This window comes from Drosophila elegans, unplaced genomic scaffold (assembly GCF_018152505.1).
Source record: "Drosophila elegans isolate 14027-0461.03 unplaced genomic scaffold, ASM1815250v1 contig_149, whole genome shotgun sequence".
Lineage (NCBI taxonomy): Eukaryota > Metazoa > Arthropoda > Insecta > Diptera > Drosophilidae > Drosophila > Drosophila elegans.
The window spans coordinates 15,472,502-15,493,080 of NW_024545513.1; the positions used below are offsets into that span (position 1 = coordinate 15,472,502).

Consider the following 20,579-nt stretch of genomic DNA (forward strand, 5'->3'; position numbering starts at 1 on the left):
ACAGCCACTGACACGAGAATTGCGGACTGACAGCAAAAGCCAAGGCCTTAACCCTCTAACACCCAAGAGCAAAAAGCATATTGCCATAAATTAGTTTTAAATGTCCACGGACATTCTGAAATTTACATTAAATTCTTAATCACTTCTTGGAGTTACAATAAATTTAATATGAACACTCTCACAACAGAAATCAAAATGAGTTTTTCAAGCTTAGCCACTCTTTAGCCAAACATTATAATTGTTACAATATGTGTAAAGTTTTGAGGATTAAAGCAGTTTTAAAACAGAGATTTGAATTCGGAATTCTTAGTTTCGATAGCCTATAGAACCACAAGAGTTAATCGTGTCACCCTGACAAATAGATACAAATTAAACTTATAGTTTAAGCTAGATTTGAGAAAAGTGCCCCAAAACATTGAAATTCAGCGAGATACTTTGCCAATATATCCAGAATTAAATCTAAAGAAACAGTAACCAAGTTATTTTGTAACAACACTTCAGAGGGTTAAAAACACAACGAGTTGGGGTCAAAAAGAGTTGGTGAAGGCGAGTGGGTTTCGTGACACGGACTGTTGCAACGCAATGTGCGACCATACGTTGAAAATTCAATTTGCCTGATGACTTGCTGTGGTTTAAATACGGCCAAAAAGCGACAGCGCACATTAAACTCATTGCCGCCGTTGTGGCCAAACGGATAAAAGGCGAAACGGACCGGCGACGGGCACCATGGCTACAGGAGACCATGGTCCTGGCCGCCCCATTTACCCACCCATGTCCAGCCAGCTGCACATTATATACTTATGCATACGATGCAACAAAAAACGAGCAAGGGCCACAAAAAAAAAAACAAAAAAAACTTGGCATTCTGCAGCAGTACAAAAAAATAAAACCAGCAGAATGAGACTGCGGCGTGCAAAAAGCGTAAACTTTGTTAACTCCATTTGACAACACGGCGGACTGGAGCAGAGTGGTCCATGGAGCATGTGGAGCACATGGAGCATGGAGCATCCAGGGAAAGGGTCCAGGATGCTAGGAACAGGGTCCAGTTTGGAATCCAGGCCAGCATCCAGGCCACATGGACCCACCACTTGAAGCCCCGGCCGTTGATTGCATTTCATGCGCTTGGAAAATCAATTTTTATTTAATTAATGTGCCTCGTTGCATGCATTACACATATGCCACGCGCGCCGATGGAAAGAGTACTATGTAAAGCCGGGGATATATAGGTTGACGTCCATATGAAAACAACAACGACAACAACGAAGCTGGCAGCCCTAGATGGAACTTGACTAAGATTGAGTTATCGGGCGGCTTAACTCTATTGCTTTACCAATTCGACATACTTTTTCAAAATTTCTTAAACTCAAGTTCCTTGTTAAAAGTTAACTTCGGTTCAAGCTTTGGATTTTAACTCAATATCGACTAATTAAGCCTTTTCGAAATTCTTTACTGATAGTTTAGAAAGTAAAACCAAAGCGAAGTTAATAAGATAAGAATTTTCCATATATTGTTATTCCTTGAAAGATATGTAAGTGAAACTGATTTCACTTTTTAATGTTAAGTATTTATCCACTTAGTTTTATTTTAATTTAAATGTGTTTTAAAATGTACTAAATAAGGATGAATGGGTTTTTTAAATTCTTTACTTTATTTGAATAATACTTTACTTATATTTAAAAGCAACTTTTGAAACTATTGATTGAGAGATTGTTATCGGTTTAAAAAACAATTTGATTATTCAATTATCTTGGTTTCACTAAGCTCTTTTAAGAGGTGATAAACTATAACTATAAAAGAATAAAAGCATTGCCTCAAAAGCAAAGCATCTAAGCCCCGCAGAAACACAACTACTAACTAAGCATCCGAAATCACCTTATCACTAATGCCAACTTGAGACATCTTTCTCCAAGGTTGATTTGCGTAGAGCAACCTTTCCGCTAACTTCTTAAGCGCCCACGAGAAGCCGCCGCGAATCCCTCCAGTCGCCGGGAACATAACTGACCCACACACAGCAGTGCCCGGAGCAGGGGTCTGGCTTTGGGAATTCGTGGAGAAGCCAGTAACATCAATCAACGATCCCATCTAAATGCCATCAAATGGCATTTTCCACTGCCGCCTACCAGGAAGCACAATGACGCCGCGGGGAGTTTGCTGCCAAGCGTTGGGTAGTTGCCTGGATGAGTGGGTGGCTCTGTGGATGACTCCATGGGTGATTCCATGGGTAATTCCATGGGTGGTTGCGTGGGTGTTTGTGGATCTGTGCAAGGTGCTGCACCAAACAATAGCAATGCTCACTAACGGGCAACTTGTACTTGTATATTTAATATTCACATTTCAATTGTTTTTCTTTGTTTTCTTTCGTGCGAGTGAGTGAGTGAGTGGTAGCCAACTTTCCACCCCGCCCCTCCCAAAATGGGGTTCATTGCGCAATTTATCCAGCTCCTGGATAAGGTTCCATGGCCCCAGAGAGTTTTCCCCTGTTTGCTTTGACTTTCAAGCTTTCCTTTTCTGCCGCCGACGAGGACAAACGGAAAAGCAGAAGGAATCTGGCAACAGCTACCCCAGCATATCCTGGATATATACTATCCCTGGCTTTTATTTATAAAATTTTCATAAAGTTTCGTGTTATTAAAAATGGAATATATTCTCGCGCGAGTACGCAATGGAATATTAATAGCATGAAAGAGCTTGAATTTTAATACAGATCTACAAACGGCTCGTTTATAAATGGCAGCCAAACAAAGCCCATTCTTTCGGCTTTAGAAGTCAAGAAAGAGCGAGAGTACCTATCCTATCATTGGGAAATCTGTGCATATCTACGGCTGTCCGTTTGCTTAATCATCAACGTGCAACACTTAGAGAAATATAGCGGTCCTATTCAGAAAAAAAAAAAAAGTTCTAAGATATAAGACATAAACCTAGTGCAATAAATAAATAGTAAATCGACCTACTTAAATAGTTTCAGATAATTCTACAGATTGTTTTTATAATCCAATCATGCACGTAATCAAAATCAATTTGCAAAATCATTCTCAAGTTGTCAGAAACTTAAGGAATATTATAGAAAAAGGTTTTCTAGAAGAAAAGAAAATTTAAAAAAAAAATGTATTTCTAGAAAGCAATTTCTAAGTATGAAAATAAATTTTTTAGTTTTTGTAAAATACATTTCTTAAATTAAATGATTTGGAATAGAAAAATCTGTAGGAGTGCACTTACCTACATGATCAGTGGCTTTGATTTTTTGCTGAGTGCACGCATGCATCCCTGCCGAATGAACGTGCTACGTCAAAGAAAACATCCTCGGCGATTCCATAATAAATCACAGAGTCATGGAGGCGGATGGCCAGCGCGTTGACCCAGTAAGCGAACCCGAACCTCTTTCTCGAGACCTGGCGATGGTTGGGTGCCAAAGTTCGCAGCCAGTCAAGCCGAAATGCTGCGAAGGTGTTGCTGCCAAAGGTAAAGCCAGGTTCCAGGTTCCAGGTCCCAGGTCTCAGGTCCGGGTGTCCGCAGAGCGGGGTAATTGCCTTGAAAGGCCGCTGAAAGCCCTCAAACAAATTATAAATTGCCACCATCGGTATGCCGAGAGGCCCGGCTCAAAAGGGGCTTACTTACAACATTTGACGGGGCAGCAGCAGGCCAGTCCCACTTCAACTCACTCATTACCCCGTCTCCGGGTTCAGCTCCAGCTTTGGAACCTGCTCCTGCTCGTGCTCCTGCTCCGGCTCCTTGTCCTTCTGCGCCTGTCTTATCTGAGGCCGCTGATCCATCACCTGGCGGGCCATGGTGTCGGGAGTCCCAAGTCCGGAATCCCCACTCCGGGTCCTCAGTTTTTGAGGCCGTCGTAAAGCATTTTCTGATTGCGTGTGCATTTTTAATGCGGCCTGCCTTTTGGCCTTTCAGCCACTACGCACTTCATTCATCAATGTGCCCCGGCCGCACTTCGTCGCCACTGCCGTCTCTCCGCCAAGACAAATGATGATGTTTATCCGTGTATCCAGATTCCTTTCCGACATTTCCCTTTTGTTTAACTCAAAGCTGACCTCCAGCTCCTCGTACTCCATTTTGTACTCTTGCAAGGGTTTGTTTTCTTTGGACCACACTCTTACCACGTAATTATATGTATGGTACAAAGTCCAAAAATTGCAAAACAATTTGGATTGAATTTTAAGACGTAATTACCAGACGTTAAGTAGATATAGTATATATCTTTATGTTCTGCCAAATAATCACTACCCTACACACGCAAATAACTGGGAATAATAGCTTTTTAATTTAATTTTGAGGTAATAATATTTTTTTATAAGTATAACACGCCGATGACAAAGCTAATATAAGAAAAATGAAATTCCACTGAATTCGTACGCATTCCAGTTGGAATTTGGCTGGATGAGATTTTTGGAGCATCAAAAAAGTGTATTCCAATTGCGGTCTGAGAGAATTCCGCTCTCTTGTGCTTCCAGTGCTTACTTTGATTTTTATAAATTTTATATGGCACACGCCTTTGCCAACGCCATCGCCATCGCCATCGCCATCGCCATCGCATTCACCTGCTCTTCTGCTTCTGCTTCTGCTTCTGCTCACTAATGAAATATGAATAATTAAAGCTGTGTTTTCTTTTTGTTTCACTTCATTTTGGAGTTCATTATTTTTGGCTCACTGCATTTGGCCCGGTATTTGACTTTTGGCCTCGTCTGCGTTGTCATCTTGGAAAGGATTCCATGAATTCCGGCTAATTACGCGCGAAGCCAATTATTTCGCCAATTATTTATGCAGAAGCTTCTTTAGTGTTGTACAACGTGCTTAGATAAGGGATACTCGATTTCAAATGCGATCTGTCGATCCTTAGGCATCGATAAATTGATAGCAACATTTATCTGGTATTTTTTTAAACAAAAGGCAAATATATTTTGCATTGTTCTTTTGGCAATAGTTAAATAAAAAAGGAAAAAAGAAAATATAGGTTAGAAGAGACAAATATTTATGGTTAATTTTTGACCCATTATAATATTTTTTGTTTAAAGCCAGCCCTGAGTTGTAGATGGTAAAATATACCATGGTTTAATTTTAGATTTGCCAGGTTTTAATTAAAAATGATTTATTACAATTATATAATAAAAAAAATAATTTCGGATTATAATGTATCGACTACAATCGATGGGTTGCCATCCCTGGTTGACCGGCATCGTTTTAAACGAAAGGGAAGAAGAAGAACGTGGCATTTTGAAGCTTCCATTTCGTTGGAAATTTCGTGGAAAAATGGGTTTTTATTTGGAGCACGTGATGACGGGAGATCGGGTTTACCTGGTCCAGGGTATAAACCTGTTTGGTCGCCACTCCATCTGCAACTGGAAAATGAAGTACGACTATATGTCCAGATTTCACGCCCTCATCTCGGTGCAAAATGACAAGGTTTTCATTAGGGAGGTGGTAAGGTGTTACATCCGTTGGACGGACTAATTTCTATCCTCTTTAATCCCTAGGATGCCCGCAATGGTGTGTTCATCAACTACTCTCAGGATCGCCTGGGAGTGATACCTCGTGAAATATTCGAAGGCGACGACCTATCCTTTGGGGTAAAACTGGAAGGCGATGGTGAGCTCGAATTACCGGTCACATTCGGTATATTCACCTTGAAGGCGGACTGAGAATCCGCCGATCCTAGCTGAGGCGTTATCTTACCAACTCCCGATAGGACCTGGTAACTGGAGGACTAAGGACCGGAATCCTTTGTGTATACATGTAGATAGTGAGCATTGATATTTTGTAATTGCCAAATTTAGAATATCGATGACCTATTTTTATTTCTTAATTTCAGAATGTGATTGAAAGACGTAATTACACTAATGTTAAATTTTTTTAAGCTAAATAATAATTTACCACTGAAACGGAATCGTTGGTATTGGTATGATAAGAAACAATTCAAGTACTCATTAATAAGATAACTTATTTTATTTATTATTTATTTAACTGTTGGTTCTTTTGTTAATTATTCTTCAAAGCCAAGTCCTCTTTGATGACAGTGGTTTCAATTGCAATCCCCTTCGCATCCTAGAACCCAAAATGCCTTCTTAATTGCAGCACGCAATTTAGCATGTAATCATGCTGGGAGTTCGAGGACTTTGGAGTTGCAAAGGCTACGTGTGGAGATTTGGGCTGTTGTCTTATGACAAGCACCGCAATTGGATTTCCGGCGTGGACCAAGTCATCATCATCATCATCATCGTACCCCAGCGAAAACAAATGCATTCTGCTCTTTGAATTTTAATAGCGACCATCACTGACCCAAAATGATACAAAAATACTCTGCATCAAATATAACAAATCGCAGTCTAACCCGGCTACAACGAATTTTGGCCAAATTCAATATGAAAACATTTTAGTAAATATTTATATCTAAGATAGTTTAACTTAGATCTATTATTAATCTAATTCTCTGTTATAATTTATGTAACATTAAAGCTTTAATAGATATTTTAAAAAGGTAAATTTATATAGTTACATGTATAATATTGTCGAAAGATTGTTAATGTTACAGATGTTTTTCTGCATTATGGAAGTTGAACTGTATTGCGATAAAACGAGATTACTTTTGGGGGTTTAGGGGTACACGTGCACCCTTTCTCAATTGTAACGCTTTTAGTGTCGACTAATTTGTCACTTTTGTTGTGGCCTTTGGGTTTTCTTGTTTGTTTTTCCAAATTTCGTTGCCCTTTTTGTTTTGGGTATTTTTTGGCTTTTCCATATGGCTGGCAACCCTTTTCAAGGGCAATTTTGTATTCAAATAATGTTTGACTCGCTGCCCGCCCCTCTATATCCGTCTCGCTCTACCCATTTAGCTGCTGTACGTGTTTGGCGTGTACCTCCCTCACTTTTCCCCCGTTTTCCCAATTTTCCCGAGGACCTCGTACCATAGCTCTCATTCGCACATAATTAGCTGTTAATTTGGACTGCCACTGCCACTTGGCAACCGGCGTGCATTTTACTTTGTAACTTCTCCATTGTTTCGGAATCGGGCAGCGCATTCATGGGGAAATTGGGGAAAAAGCATTCTTGATTTGCCACCAGAGACACGGGTCTCGAAAAGTTTATTAGTTTCCATTATTATCCAAGTGTTTTACTTTGTTTTTAAATATGTTTGGTACCATTTTCATTGTAATTGTATTGTTTATGCTACTTTGGTCAATGTTTTGTTTTGATTTAAAAAACATTTTTATTGCTATCTTTAAAATGTACAGTTATATATCGATAAGTTGGGAAATAAATTATTTTTAATTCACGAATAGAAAAAAAGTAGGTACACAATAACTTTCATAAGAAATATAAATATATTTATTGAAATATTTGCCTTGATAAACCCATAAAAAAATGGGAGCAGTGGGCAAAACAAGTTTACGAAGACTTTATATGCAATTACATGCAAATGTGCTTTAACTTCTTTTGCCCACTCTATATACATAGGCAAGTACGATTGTCGTTTATCGATGCTTTGTAGATTGATATCGATATAAATGATGTTTTGATTTTGGAAGCGATCTGATTGCCATCCTTAGCTTCCATTGCGAAAAGAGCTTAATTTTCAAAAGAAACTATTTACGATAAGGTCTTACTAACGAGATAATGGTTCGATCGCCCAAGCTAAAACCCAGCAATGACATCTGGATCGGGGAGTCGTGCTCCTTTCCGGGCCACGTGGTGGCGGCCACGATGCGCAGACTGGATAACGACCTGGAAGGATTGAGTGGCAGCGAGCGCAGGTCGCTGGGCGCTCTAAAGAAGTGCTGGATGCAGAAGCTCCTCAACCGCCGGCCGGAATCGAATCGCCGCCCGCCCACGCCGAAGAAACGCCGCTGCCGTGCCCCAAAATCCACCCAATCCGCCCCGGGGCAGATGAGGATGGTCACACCACCGCCCGCAGAGGATGGTAAGGAGTGCAACGTCTTCGAGTTGGAGGACAACGTGATGGTCAAGAATCGCATCTGCATTCCGCGCCTGGCATCCCGATGGCGTCTGCGTTACTTCGAGATCTTAATGCCCGCCTACGTGTTGAAGCGTGGATTACTGGATGAGCACTTTAGCTGGGAGTTGATGAACCAGATCATGGACGCCACCGACGACGAGGGCACCGCCATTTTCCAGCAGTTTGTGGACGACGTGGTCAAGGATCTGAGTCCTTAAAGTGTGTTCGCATAGAAAAGCCCATTTCACGCATTATTTGTGTTTTGTAAACACATTTTGTATTCTTTCCAAAAGGTTATCTTGTATTCTTTCGAAAAGAATATTTTGTATTCTTTTGTAAAAGTTTATCTTGTATTCTTGTATTACTTTCGTAAAAAGGTCTCTTGTATTCTTTTGTAAAAGAAATAATGCTAACAGAGTGGAACCTACATATATCCGAAAATTTATAAATTATCAATCCGGACACAGCTTAAAAAAACATATAGAAATTGTTAATTTCATTTTCATCTTATGTTAAATCGAGATGATCACTCTGTATATTTCATAATAAATATGATTTGAAATATTAAAATCAAATCTTTGTTTTTAAATGGACAAGTTTATTACGACTGTGGAAAGATTAACTGTTAGCTTTCCTAAAATGATTTTCATATTTTTTTTTTTAATTAGGCTTTGCTACAAAAGAGCAAACATATTTCTATAGTCAGTAAAAAATAATAACATTACCACGAAATATGTTATTTAATTTTATTCATTTTTATTTGCAATTGATTATAGCCGTTTATATTTTGCATTGTTCGTGGTTTTGCTTTGGTTGCTTTATAAAATTATTTAATAAATTGAAAAACCTTATTTTAGTTATGGGATAGATAAACCTAAACAGAATTTGGTATAGGAAAAAGTTAGGCCCTTCCCAATAATTAATAGGTAATGCAGGCGGATTTGGTTAGCTAATCTTCGGCTTTAGGCGCTCCCATCTCAGGACTTTAATGGCAGCGGATGAGGTGTTATGTGAGCCAACGGAGGGCAAACATTGGGGCAACACCCCCTGCAATTCGCACCCTGCTGGAGCTCCTGATGCCCGGCAACCCTCTGACAAGAAAATTACTTGACCGGGGCCACACCAACCACAAGTCAAGGTATATTGCTGGCAACCGTTAACTTTGCAGCTAATTATAAATGAAATCCGATATCAAAAGGCACACGGAGACACGCCTTTGTGCACCGCTCGTACTCGCACACCCACAAAACAACACACACACACACAAACACCCTCCCCCAGCACACAGACGATGTCAATTCATTTGGAGTTTTGGAAGTCCTGGTCTTGAAGTCCTGGAGTCATGGAGTCCTATCGGCCGCCAGTCTGTGGTTCTCGGCAAACAAACAAATAATGAAAACAGCACAAAGGGGCGGGAAACGGAGAGGGGGCGGGGCGGTGGCGTTGGCGGAGCGGAGCGGAACGCGATTGTGGGCGTGGGCCGAGAACAAAGTGGAAAATTCATAAAATGTCATTGTCGCTTTATTAAAACGCGCCAAAACCTTCACGGTTCCCCACTTGCAGCGCCATTTCTCCCCTTCTAACATACACATACACTGAGAGAATAAGAAATAAGTTATTGGGGGAGCGCTGGTAATTATTACATTTTTTGGGGGAAAATAAGAACTTTGGGTATAAGAAATACTATTGTATTAATAACATTGTTTGTTGTATTTAATAGAATATTTTAGGCTATGAATGTAATTTTGTTTAGTTTTAAGATACTTTAAATATTAGTTATATATAATAACATTAGAGTTATAAACAAACTTTGTTTAAGTTATTGAATGTTTAAATATGTTTGTGTTATTTTATAAAAGGTTATTTTTTGCAAAAAAATATACAAAAAAAACATTTTTTTTTGATTAATGATATGACATTCCAGGTTTAGATAATTGTTTCCCACGGTTCCGAAACTTAATTTTATGGCAATAAATATTAAAAAGATATTAAAATTGGAAAAAGAATAAAAGACTTCATAGGTAAAAACTCTTTTCAAACAGTACCTATTTTTTGCCGACTATTTCTCTTGGTGTAGTCACACATAGATGTCAGTGGTGGTACAAGGAAGGGGGTGTTTCTGGGCGGAGTTGGGGAGCTGTCGGGGGGTGGGTGCTTTGGCAAATTGGGCGGACGGCGACGTTGTCTGCTTTGCCATCGACAGCTGTTGGCGTCATTTACAAAAGCTTTTTGGCCGTTTTATGGGATTTTGCAACAGTTTCATTTTCATTTTGCGCAGGGCGCACACACATCCAGGGGCAGTGAGGCCAAGGGGGGCAACGCGTGTGTAGTTGGGGGCCTGATGGGGATGGGTAAGCTAGATGGGGTGGGGGGTCGCATAATGCCGCCATTAGAAGTTGCCGCCAAGCACTTGCTAACGCCAAAAGATGATGATGAGCAGCAGCAGCAGCAGCAAAAGCAATAGCAACAAGGACCATATGTGTGCACAGTGGCATTCCCAAATGGGGACTAGCTATAGGTTTCCCCAAACCGCAAATCGATTTAATTTAGAAATGAAAGCCCTTTACAAAATATAGAACATTGAAAATAGTTACAACAGTAAAACCATTCACTATTTCTTTACATTTTCTTATTTAATTGATAGAAATATCCAAAACCTTAAGAAATTCCGTACACAAAATAAGTACTCGAAACGATATTCCTTCAATCGTTACATATCCCCAGCTAAAAAAAATGGAACATTAAATATTGGTATGTTTTTACATCCCATATTTCAAAAATAAAACATAAATTAAATTTTAATTCCCTAGAAAATGAGCCAATAAATCTGTTGTATTAGTATTATATTCTTATTTAGTTTTAAGAGCTTAAAAAATTGCAAAACAGTAAAATGTTTTCTTATACCATGTAGCAAAATAGTTTTTTAAAGGAAAGCATAGATCAGAATTCTAAGTATCGCTGCTCCGATCCGTTGACTTAGGAAACCCCCCTTTAAATGATGTCCTCGCAACGCCACTGTATATGTGTAAGTAGGAGTGCATATGTGTGCCCCGCCGAAGTTGTACTTGTAGCTGTGTGATGTTGCGACAACGATAATAGCTCCAACGTTTGTTGATTCGTTTGCCGTCTATGTCTGCTCCTCCTGCTCCTCCTGCTTCTTCTGCCCATCCTCCGATTTCAACCACCCCCAAACCCATCCCAAAAAACCATTTTTTCTTGCCCATTTTCCAGGCGTCGTCATCGTCATCCTCATCGTCATCGTAAGCGTCATATTTGAACTTTTAATATTGACGCCATTTAACACGTTCTGGTGGAAATTTTATAAATGACTCTGTCTGTCGGTCGGTCGGTGGGTGCGAGTTTGAGTTTGAGTTCGAGTTCGGGTTTGGGTTCGGGTTCCCTACCTTGCACTTTGACCTCCTGCAGCCGACAACCTTCGATTTTGATCCCCAGCGACGCGACAAGGAACAATGATGATTGTGATAGTGTCGATGATGCCGATGATGCTGATGATGACGATAGTCCTGATTATGCGGCTGATTAAGGCCGTGAGTAGTGTGCGAATGCTTTCCGCTCTTTTCTCGCCTTGTTGCAGTTCATTCGATAAATTACCAGATTGTTGTGGTCTTGGTATACTATAATATATAATATAGTCAATGGATTGGTTACTAAACTTTCCATATACTTATTGGTTGCATGCAGAATAAATGAAATTAATTTAAAAACATTAAACAGCTAAAATAATTAAATAAAATATTTTAATAAAAAAAATTTCAATAATTAAATAAAGTATTTTAATTTAAAACAAAACGTGTTTTCAAATCGTAAGATAATTGTTACCATGTCTGTAATGCCATTGATTAAAACAACAAGTTCAATCCAATCCAATTTAAATATAAATCAAATCTGTCTAATTCGAATAAACATATGCATTTCCTATTTAAATAAATTATATTTTCAAACGTTCCAATTTTTAAAGTCTTGGTTAGATATAATTGAGAATTTTATTTTTTTTATAATTTTTTTTATATAATTTTTTGTTCATGAATAAATTAGTTTTTTTATTGAGCTGTCGATCTTCCCCTTTAAACTGATCTTCATTCGCTTAAACCAAAAGTTGTAGCTCCGAACTCGAAATGGAGTTGAGCAGCCAAGGATACCTCATTTGTGTCCTGTAATTCGACCTGTCAGAAGTCACTTGTGGCTTTTAGGTTGGATTGTCTGCGAATTAGCTGGAGAGCGAATCACTTAAAGCGACCGCGCTGCTCAATCACAGCAGCTTCAGCTCCAGGACTTCAGGACTTCGGGACTCCAGGACTTTGGGGGCGGATGACGTCAGGACATCGGGACACTGGGACATGAGGACGTCAGAACATCAGGACACGACAGCGGAGTCACTATCGAATGTCAGGAGTGTGTGGCATCTTATAAATCGATATGAGTGTCTGTTGCACAGACAGCGACTGAGACACAGCAGGGCAGATGGATATGGAGATGGAGATGGAAACTGAAGTTCGATCGTTACTCCCGCCGACAACAGTGCCTGTCTTGGCATACACCTGAAAAAAATCATAAACACTTGGATTAAATGATCTAAAATATAATAAGAGCCCACCTGATTTAACGGGAGCTTTCGGGAGGTGATACAGAAGTCACAATGTTTTTGATATTACGGATATATGCGCCTTTAAGTATGCAATAATATCTATTGAGCTCGAAAGTCCTAAAAAAAAGCATTACAAAATACAACCTTATTTTGAAAACTTATTAAAATTAATATGTTTAAACTATAGAATTATTAAAATTTTAAATAATGTTTATATCAACAATTTCTAAAACTGTGTCGAAACAAATTGCATAAATTTTTTGTTATAATTAAGGTTATTTTATTGGGCTTAATTGATTTTATATAGATTCATATTAATAGCATTTTTTTTCCATTAGTATATGCCAATGTCAGCTTAGAAATACATTATAAATCCATTATAATGCTTAAAATTTTTGAAAGAGAAAGGGGAAAGTTTTACTATCATATTTATACAAAGTCACCTGTATTTTTTTTCCTGTGCAGCAGTCAGGGGTGCAAATGGGCACAGGGGCTGTGGCATCGCGTCATCTTGTCAAATATTTCGCGCTAAATTAACACGACAGGGCGCCCAAATGGAGTAAGAAGATGTCAGCCGGGCCGAAAGCACAGACCTGGCACAGAGTCGCAAGTTGCAAGTGCCGAGTCCTCAAAGGACGAAAAAAAAAAAAAGTACGGAGTACAGAGTGCCGAGTACAGAGTACAGCGTACAGCTCAAGTGGTGCAGGGGCGTTGCAAGAGGGGGGTGGCTAGAGGGGTTGGGGCTTTCATCTGCCGGCTCCTTTGCACATACTCGTACATAACTCAAATAGCGACGCAGTTGTCTGTGTATGTGTGTGTAAGTGCATAATTTGTTGGCTTTGTGCAACACCCCCGAGCACCCCCATCGCACCCCCTCTCCATCCCCTTACCCTCGCCCAAGGGCATCAAGACAGGCCAAAAGTCGTTTGGTTGGCCAGGACATGGAGCAACTACTTCAGAGCCGATATTTAAAATACGCTTTCAAAATAATTAATCAAAATGTTATTGTTCGGCTTTTCCAGAATCTGGTTGTTCAAGTTAAATATTATTATTAATGTAGTGATAGTCTTGAGCTATTATATACTTATGGAACATCTTCTTAAACAAAAAGTGTAATTTTCCATTATACCTGTTGTGTTTATATGATCAACTCAAACGATTTATAACCATTCAGTTGGTTTTAAGTAAATATAAATATTCTCTTTTTTAAACATTTTATTATTTCTTACATCTTTGCTTTAAGATGCCATCTACGATAGTGATAATGCTCGCATTTTCTCCCGATATCTGACAAATATAATGTTAATAACCAAGATGTTTATTATAATTAAAATAGCCCCAGAAAGGGTATTAAAGCGTAGAAAAGGACATGAATAGGGAAGATGCTCGCAACAGCTGCCGCTTGGAAAAGTTAACACTAACTAAGGACAGACGGGAACACAGACAGGCTAGGGCAGAAAGAGAGAGCTTGATAGCCGGAAAGAGACGGCAAAGGAGGCAGAGATAGAGACAGAAACAGAGCGACACAGACACGGCATATTATTAAAAATGATATCAGCAATTTGGGCGCCGGCGTAATTAAAATTAGTCAACCTAATGATGCATCATCATCATTATCAGACAGCGGTGGCAACGTGTTAAGCCAACTATACCACTTTGTACCCACTTTCCCCACTTTGTCTACATATTGAGCATACATATATCCAAATCCAAAGTGGTTAAAAAGTGATGAACGGGTAAAAAAAATTAATGCGAGAAAAATCGGTATAAAAGGGGTAAAACTAAGAGTCCATTTAATAATCGAAAAAAATAAAGAATTAATTTGAGCTTAAAAATAAAAGGTTAAGTGATTATTAATTGATATTTCAACAAATTTAAGATACAGATTGATAGAATTGGACAATATTTGTGAGTGTTATATGTAAACAAGTAAATAAATAAATTAAAACCTTATTACAATTATTTTCTTTAAAAAAATTCGTAGCTGCATTAATAGGATGTTTTTCAAGTATTTTGAGATGAGTTCTTAAATTACAAAAAAAGTATTAAGCCCCTTTCCAGATATATGGAAACATATATCATTGTTTAGTTTGTACCTACCTTTGTAACTACCGCAACATCTAAAACACACATTAAGATTTAGCTTCAATTCCAATTTTCTAAGTTTTTATAGGTTTACTCGAATACACGAACTTTGAACTAAACAATTTATTTAAGATTTTATTTCACAAATTTATTACTTGCGCCACCTGGTACTCATAGTCCAGTGGTTTGAAAATATGGCTAAGCTTTCGACTCAAGTTTCTTTGAAAGCTTTCCCTCAAAAATCAAATAGTTGGGAAATCATTGAGGGGATATTTCATTGTTGTCATTAAAACAAGGACATTTTATTGGGACCACGTAAGATACATGAAAAATAACCGTTGTGTAATAATCATTTACATATTACATTGTAAAATTGTATGTACATTAGGTTTAAAAAAAAATGTATTTAAATGTATTATATATTTATCAAGAAAAAAATGATTTTATTATAGGGACTCCTTCGACTGCTTGTGTGGCTGGATTGCCAGCAAGATATCGTCGGCGTTCTTAAACTTTAGCGATATGTTCTCCACGAACTGCAGTTTTTCCAACTCGAAATCGCTCTGAAAGTCAAAGTTCGAGATCAGCTTGACCAGGAAAACCTTCATAATAAAGAGTCCATAGCGGCGACCTAAAGAAAAAGGATCGATTGCATTATTTAGTTTTGTTTTGGTAATCTTATTTAAACAGGAGACAGCTTTTTTGGTCCTACAGTATTTAAAGCTTATAATTTCTTCTACCCGTAAACCACAATTGATTATCAGGCTGTTAATGAATATTCAGTTGAAAATTGACAGTCAAACAAATTAATATACATATTTATTTAGACAACATTTTTTTTTAATTAAAAAAAAACCTGTATTTAAATTGATATTCGCGTTCAATGTCTTGGAGAAATCAACATTTGTTAAGGAACATTTATATTGATATTGTACCAATCTATTTATTTAAAAATTTCATAAAATATATTTATGATATATTTTTTCTTAGAAAATTAAAAAAAAATCACATACCGATACACGAGCGCAGTCCATTGGAGAAGGGCAGGAAGCTGTAGGAGTGGCGCCGATCCCGCTGTCTCCGTGGCTCTCCGGATCCCGATCCCGAACCCGATCCCGATCCTGGATTATCGTGACCCTTGGACTGCTCCTCGTGGTCGAGGAACCGCTGCGGATCGAACTGCTTGGCGGTGGGTCCCCACCAGCGTTCGTCGCGTTGCATATTGAAGGTGTCCAGGACAATGATGCTGTTCTGCGGCACAATGGCATCCCGTCCGGTCAGCTGGAAATCGCGACTGACGTGGCGCAAATTCATTGGCACCGTGGCCAACAGACGCAGCGATTCGCTGACGAAGGCGTCCAGGTAGCGCAGCTGCTGCAGTTGCTCCAAGCCCACGTGCCCACTGTCCGGCACCACGGCCCTGATCTCCGCCAGCAATCGCCGCTGGCAGTCGCCCTTGTTGGTGGCCAGGCAGAGCAGGGCCAGCATAATGCTGTTGGACACCGTCTCGAAGGACTGAAATGGGCACATCATTAGTGTAAAATAGTATCATTTGGTATCCACTTGAAGAAAATTCAATGGGGGTTGTTTTCCTTTTTGAAAAAATAGTTTTAAATATATAAAATATATATATAAAAAAAATACGGCCCTTACCAATAATAAGAATGTTACTATTATTAAGCACTTACCACCAGAACCATGGACTGTGCCTCGTGCATGATCTCCTCGAGGGTCATCTCCCCATTGGCGGCCAATTGGAAGATCTGCTCGATGAAGATGCGCCGCTGCCAGCCGGCGGACGAATCCTCGCCAGGAGTCTCCCCACCGACGGCGTCCCTCAGCCGCCAGTTGCGATGCTTGGTCCTCACAATTTCGCCCACAAAGTCGGCCAGCAATTTGCAGCACTTCCTGGACTCCTCGTAAAGTTCCGGGGCCAAAAGGCGGTGGAGTAGGCGGATCTGGAGCCATGGCTTCACCACCCGCACAGCTGAGATCTCCAGCAGTCTGGTGGGGATTGAGTTTTATTTAGTTGTGCGTTTAAAAACAAGGAGAACGCCTTACTACTCACCGCTTGTAACTGTGGGCAATATGTGCGTCATCTATTTGCGTGAAATTGGTTGGTGTGCCCATAATAGTCACTGTAAGTGCGTATTAAATTAATATAAATATTTGTAAAAAAAAAAAACTAAATTATTATAAGAGCATTATATAATATTTTTATTTAATAGTTTTCATAAGAGAATAGGTAAAATAAATAAGTTAGCCAGATACAAGTAAACGACTAAACTATTTTTCTTTTTAATTATTCAAAGGCCTTAAAGAAATGAAACCAGAATAAGCAATAAAAGTACAGCAAAATGAAAAAAATATAGTCTAACTTGCTTTTAACAATTCACATCTTTTTTATAAGCGGCCATTAATTATTTAGCTTTAAAATAAACAAATTTATTTCCCTATGCCTATCATTTCCCATCTCACAACGATCAAATCCAAAACACTCATAATTTAATGCAATATTTTGATTTCAATCCGTTAGCGACTTCAAGGGGATCGAGGTGATTATATATATATATATAGGAATATTGGTTATTTGATATTAAATGGTGGGTGGCGGGGTTCCGCATACGTGAGGCGCATGGAAACGGGGGATACGTGTCGCCCCACGAAGGGAAGCGAATGCAATCATTTATTTATTTATGCCGCAATGGATTTTACAGATGGGGTCAGCTGCAATCAAATGACATTCCGATCACTTAAAAGCAAATTTAGAAGTGTAATTAGTTTACCATCATCAATATAGAAGATTTTAACTAGCGGTATGTTAAAAGCATTACATTATTATTTAATACGTATTGTATGTTATATACTTTTAATCGATTAATACATTTTTTTTTAAGTTGATGTGTTACTGAAGAGGCTTACAAGAATATTTAATTTGTAATTTGAACTATTGTTATTCCCATCCTTTAATGGAATTTTAAATTATTAAATTTTAAATTTTAAAATTTAAAACAAAATCATATTTATAAGTAAATGTATGCTTTTTTAATAAGTTACAAACTTTGGACAAAAATCAATTGCTTTCCACAAGATCATATTTGAAAAGTTTGGATTACCGAAACTAAGAAATTAAAATTTTCGAAGTTAATTTACTTGTAAGCATATTGTCCCAATTCTGCTAGTATAAAATAATTATAACACATTTTATATTTGTAAAACTTTCAAGAAACCCATGTATAAAATAAAATAAGGAGGACTACTCACAACAGGATACCTCCAGAACAGCGCGACTGAGCAAATCCTCGGCATCTGTGAACTTAACACCCTTTCCATGGAGATTGGGCTGGGATAGAAACTGTTCGATTATTTGGTTGCCCACCGAGTTAAAGACATCAAAGAAACTGGCAACGATATTGTGACTAAAGGCTGGGTTAAGTTGTTTCCTTCGCAATTTCCATCGCTGTCCTGTAAATGTTTGTTTTTTAGTTTAAAAATCTGAAATTTCGAAGTTCATTTAGTATGTACCTCTTGCATGAAGCAGGCCGCGACGAACGAAGAAGCCATCCTGCAGAAAGGTCTTATCCAGACACTCGGGGGCATTCAGGATACACTCCATTCCGGCAGGATCATCGATATAGACGAGCACACGGGTGCCCACGAGGACGGCCATTGGACTCTGAAAGTACACCCGATACTGTGTCACCTTCTCCAGAATGCCTGCAAAGTAATGTATTTCACATAATGATACATTAGTAAAAATCGATGTAATTATATTTATTTATAATAATTGTTTTTGATAATTTGTTTTTTAATTAAAGTGTAATCTTATAGTTTTCTATCTCCATTTCTTACACCTATTAATTTTTAAAAATATATTCAATGTATAATAAATGTATGTATGAATATTTTAGTTAGTTGTTATAATTTTGCGGATGATATTACATTTTTGCTAAGCTGTAGGTATCGCAAATAAGCAGACAAATTCGATCCCATAAGGATTATATATCTTGATTTGTACTATTTTATTTATTATTATTTGATAAACAGTATCCAAATGCACTTTGTTATGACAGCAAGGATATATACACTTTGGAATCTTTCCCTTTTTTAATATTTAAACAACAAATAAATAAACACAAAATACATGTTCCGTAATTAGTTAAAATGCCTAAGGGTAATCTGAGGCAGTTAGTAGAGGGTACCTAATTTTTTTTTGTATTTTCTTTTTTTGCACATTTATTACTGATGAACACTATGTTAAACGACGGTTTTTCACTCAACTGTTGGGATGCAGGTTGAGGCACAGCAGAATCCAGAGCAGTGGCTGCTGGACCACTCCGCGCCATCCATTGAGCTGCCAGATGAGCCGCCAGGATTTCCGCTGCTGCCAGGTGAGGAGCACCGCCAGGAGGGCTCCACATGCCCACAACGCCACGCTCAAGTGCATCAATATCACCGTATATATATCTATATATCTATCTACGAGTACCTATCACTAATGTGGTACTTTGTAAGCAGCTCGCTCGCTTCGCTTTGGCTGGCTGGCCAATTTCTCTTTGGATTCGTTTGAGGGCAGGAAATGGATGTGGATTTGGACGTCGATTCGGGGGCGTGGCAGTGGCGGTGGAGGTGGCTACCTAGCGTACCGATCGGTTTAACCAACAGTTGACAACTGCCGAAATATGCGGCACACAATTATTGGCAACACCGCCGCAGTCTATGACCAAAATGGCTTTATTAATTGCCCTGGCAGTGGGGAGCACGGGGTCAGGTGCTGTTACCGCTTCCAGAGAGAGAGCACGCTCCTCATCAGCGATTTGTTTTTAACCCTGATAATCAGATGCACAGAAAAAAATATATTTATTAATAATTTTGGTTATTTTTGCTTTAGATTTAGCTTAGATTTCGTGTCCATCAAGGTCTAAATAAGAATCCAACCTATTCCTTAATATATCTTGTAATTAAGCATAAAAAGACAAATATTAACATTTTAAACATTTAAGTTTAGGACACTTTCACCAAAATGTTTAGAGTTAATTTATAATTGAGTCAATAATTTCTTTTTAATTGCGAGTATTTCTAATAATTGTTTTATCTATTTTAATTAACTAAATTTTTTTTCATTTTTTGTCAGTGTAAAACACCCCAAATAAGTTAATGCATAGAAAGAAAACTCCTGAAAATAAACAGCTTAATGGATTTACTGAAATATTATTAAAAAAATTAAAAATTAACTGTTTGTTAAACATTAAACTTTACTATTGTATGATTTTCATTTCCATTAAAACCTAATGGAATTTTAGTGATGTGTTCTATTTTTATTAGTTAAAATTATATTTAATGTTTTTTTCTTCCTACCACACAACATAAGCAGTCATCAATTGCATACATTGCTCCTTAATTGATAAAATCAAAGTTCAAGACTTTTTATTCCATAGTATAAACGTCTGAACGAATGCAGAAATGCACTTTTGCTAATATTTTAAGTAGCAGATAAGACATTGCAAGTGGACTGGTCGATAAAAACAATAACAGACTGATTTTAAGCATTTAATATTCCACAAAAACCAATAATTAATAATCGACACAATAAAGCAAATGCATATGTACATACATGTGTGTATAAATGAAATCCGATAATCTTATCTAACCAGGCCTCTGTTACGCTAACAGTTCGATGATCTGTTAGTGGATCACATTTAAATAACCCTATAATTCCCAAGTGGGTATTTTAAAAATCAGATAGTAACTAATTACAATATTATTGAGGCCTTTCCTTTATGATTCATTCCAATCGTCAACTTTTATTAACATGGCAATCAACAATCACTATAAAATTGGTTTAAAATTATAGAATTATACATATATTTGTATAGTATAATTTAAATGTATTATTTTAAAATATGAAGCAATTGACTTAACTTTGGG

At 38.0% G+C, this 20,579-nt stretch overlaps 3 protein-coding genes across 4 annotated transcripts; 2 read left to right on the top strand and 1 right to left on the bottom strand.

The window, feature by feature from the left end:
- The first annotated feature begins 5,223 nt into the window (after positions 1-5,223).
- On the top strand, positions 5,224-6,342 carry LOC108137616. Of its 2 annotated transcripts, none has more exons than XM_017259390.2 (3): positions 5,224-5,430; positions 5,484-5,749; positions 5,819-6,342. In XM_017259390.2, exons 1-2 carry the CDS (start codon positions 5,260-5,262, stop codon positions 5,646-5,648), a joined length of 336 nt encoding a protein of 111 aa, XP_017114879.1. In that variant the 5' UTR covers positions 5,224-5,259; the 3' UTR covers positions 5,649-5,749; positions 5,819-6,342. The 2 variants fall into 2 exon arrangements, with proteins under 2 accessions (XP_017114879.1, XP_017114880.1); XM_017259391.2 differs by having other exon boundaries at positions 5,224-5,427.
- A 1,189-nt stretch (positions 6,343-7,531) lies between these two features.
- LOC108137609 (moonshiner) lies at positions 7,532-8,535 on the top strand. Its single transcript, XM_017259383.1, has one exon. It carries the CDS (start codon positions 7,621-7,623, stop codon positions 8,176-8,178), a length of 558 nt encoding a protein of 185 aa, XP_017114872.1. The 5' UTR covers positions 7,532-7,620; the 3' UTR covers positions 8,179-8,535.
- A 6,393-nt stretch (positions 8,536-14,928) lies between these two features.
- On the bottom strand, positions 14,929-19,383 carry LOC108137607 (probable cytochrome P450 318a1). The gene is made up of 7 exons (XM_017259382.2): positions 18,933-19,383; positions 18,177-18,368; positions 17,916-18,116; positions 16,720-16,789; positions 16,340-16,655; positions 15,665-16,166; positions 14,929-15,282 (listed from the first exon to the last, which is right to left on the bottom strand). The coding sequence occupies exons 1-7, from the start codon at positions 19,096-19,098 to the stop codon at positions 15,098-15,100; spliced, it is 1,632 nt and encodes a 543-aa protein (XP_017114871.1). The 5' UTR covers positions 19,099-19,383; the 3' UTR covers positions 14,929-15,097.
- Positions 19,384-20,579: the final 1,196 nt, after the last annotated feature.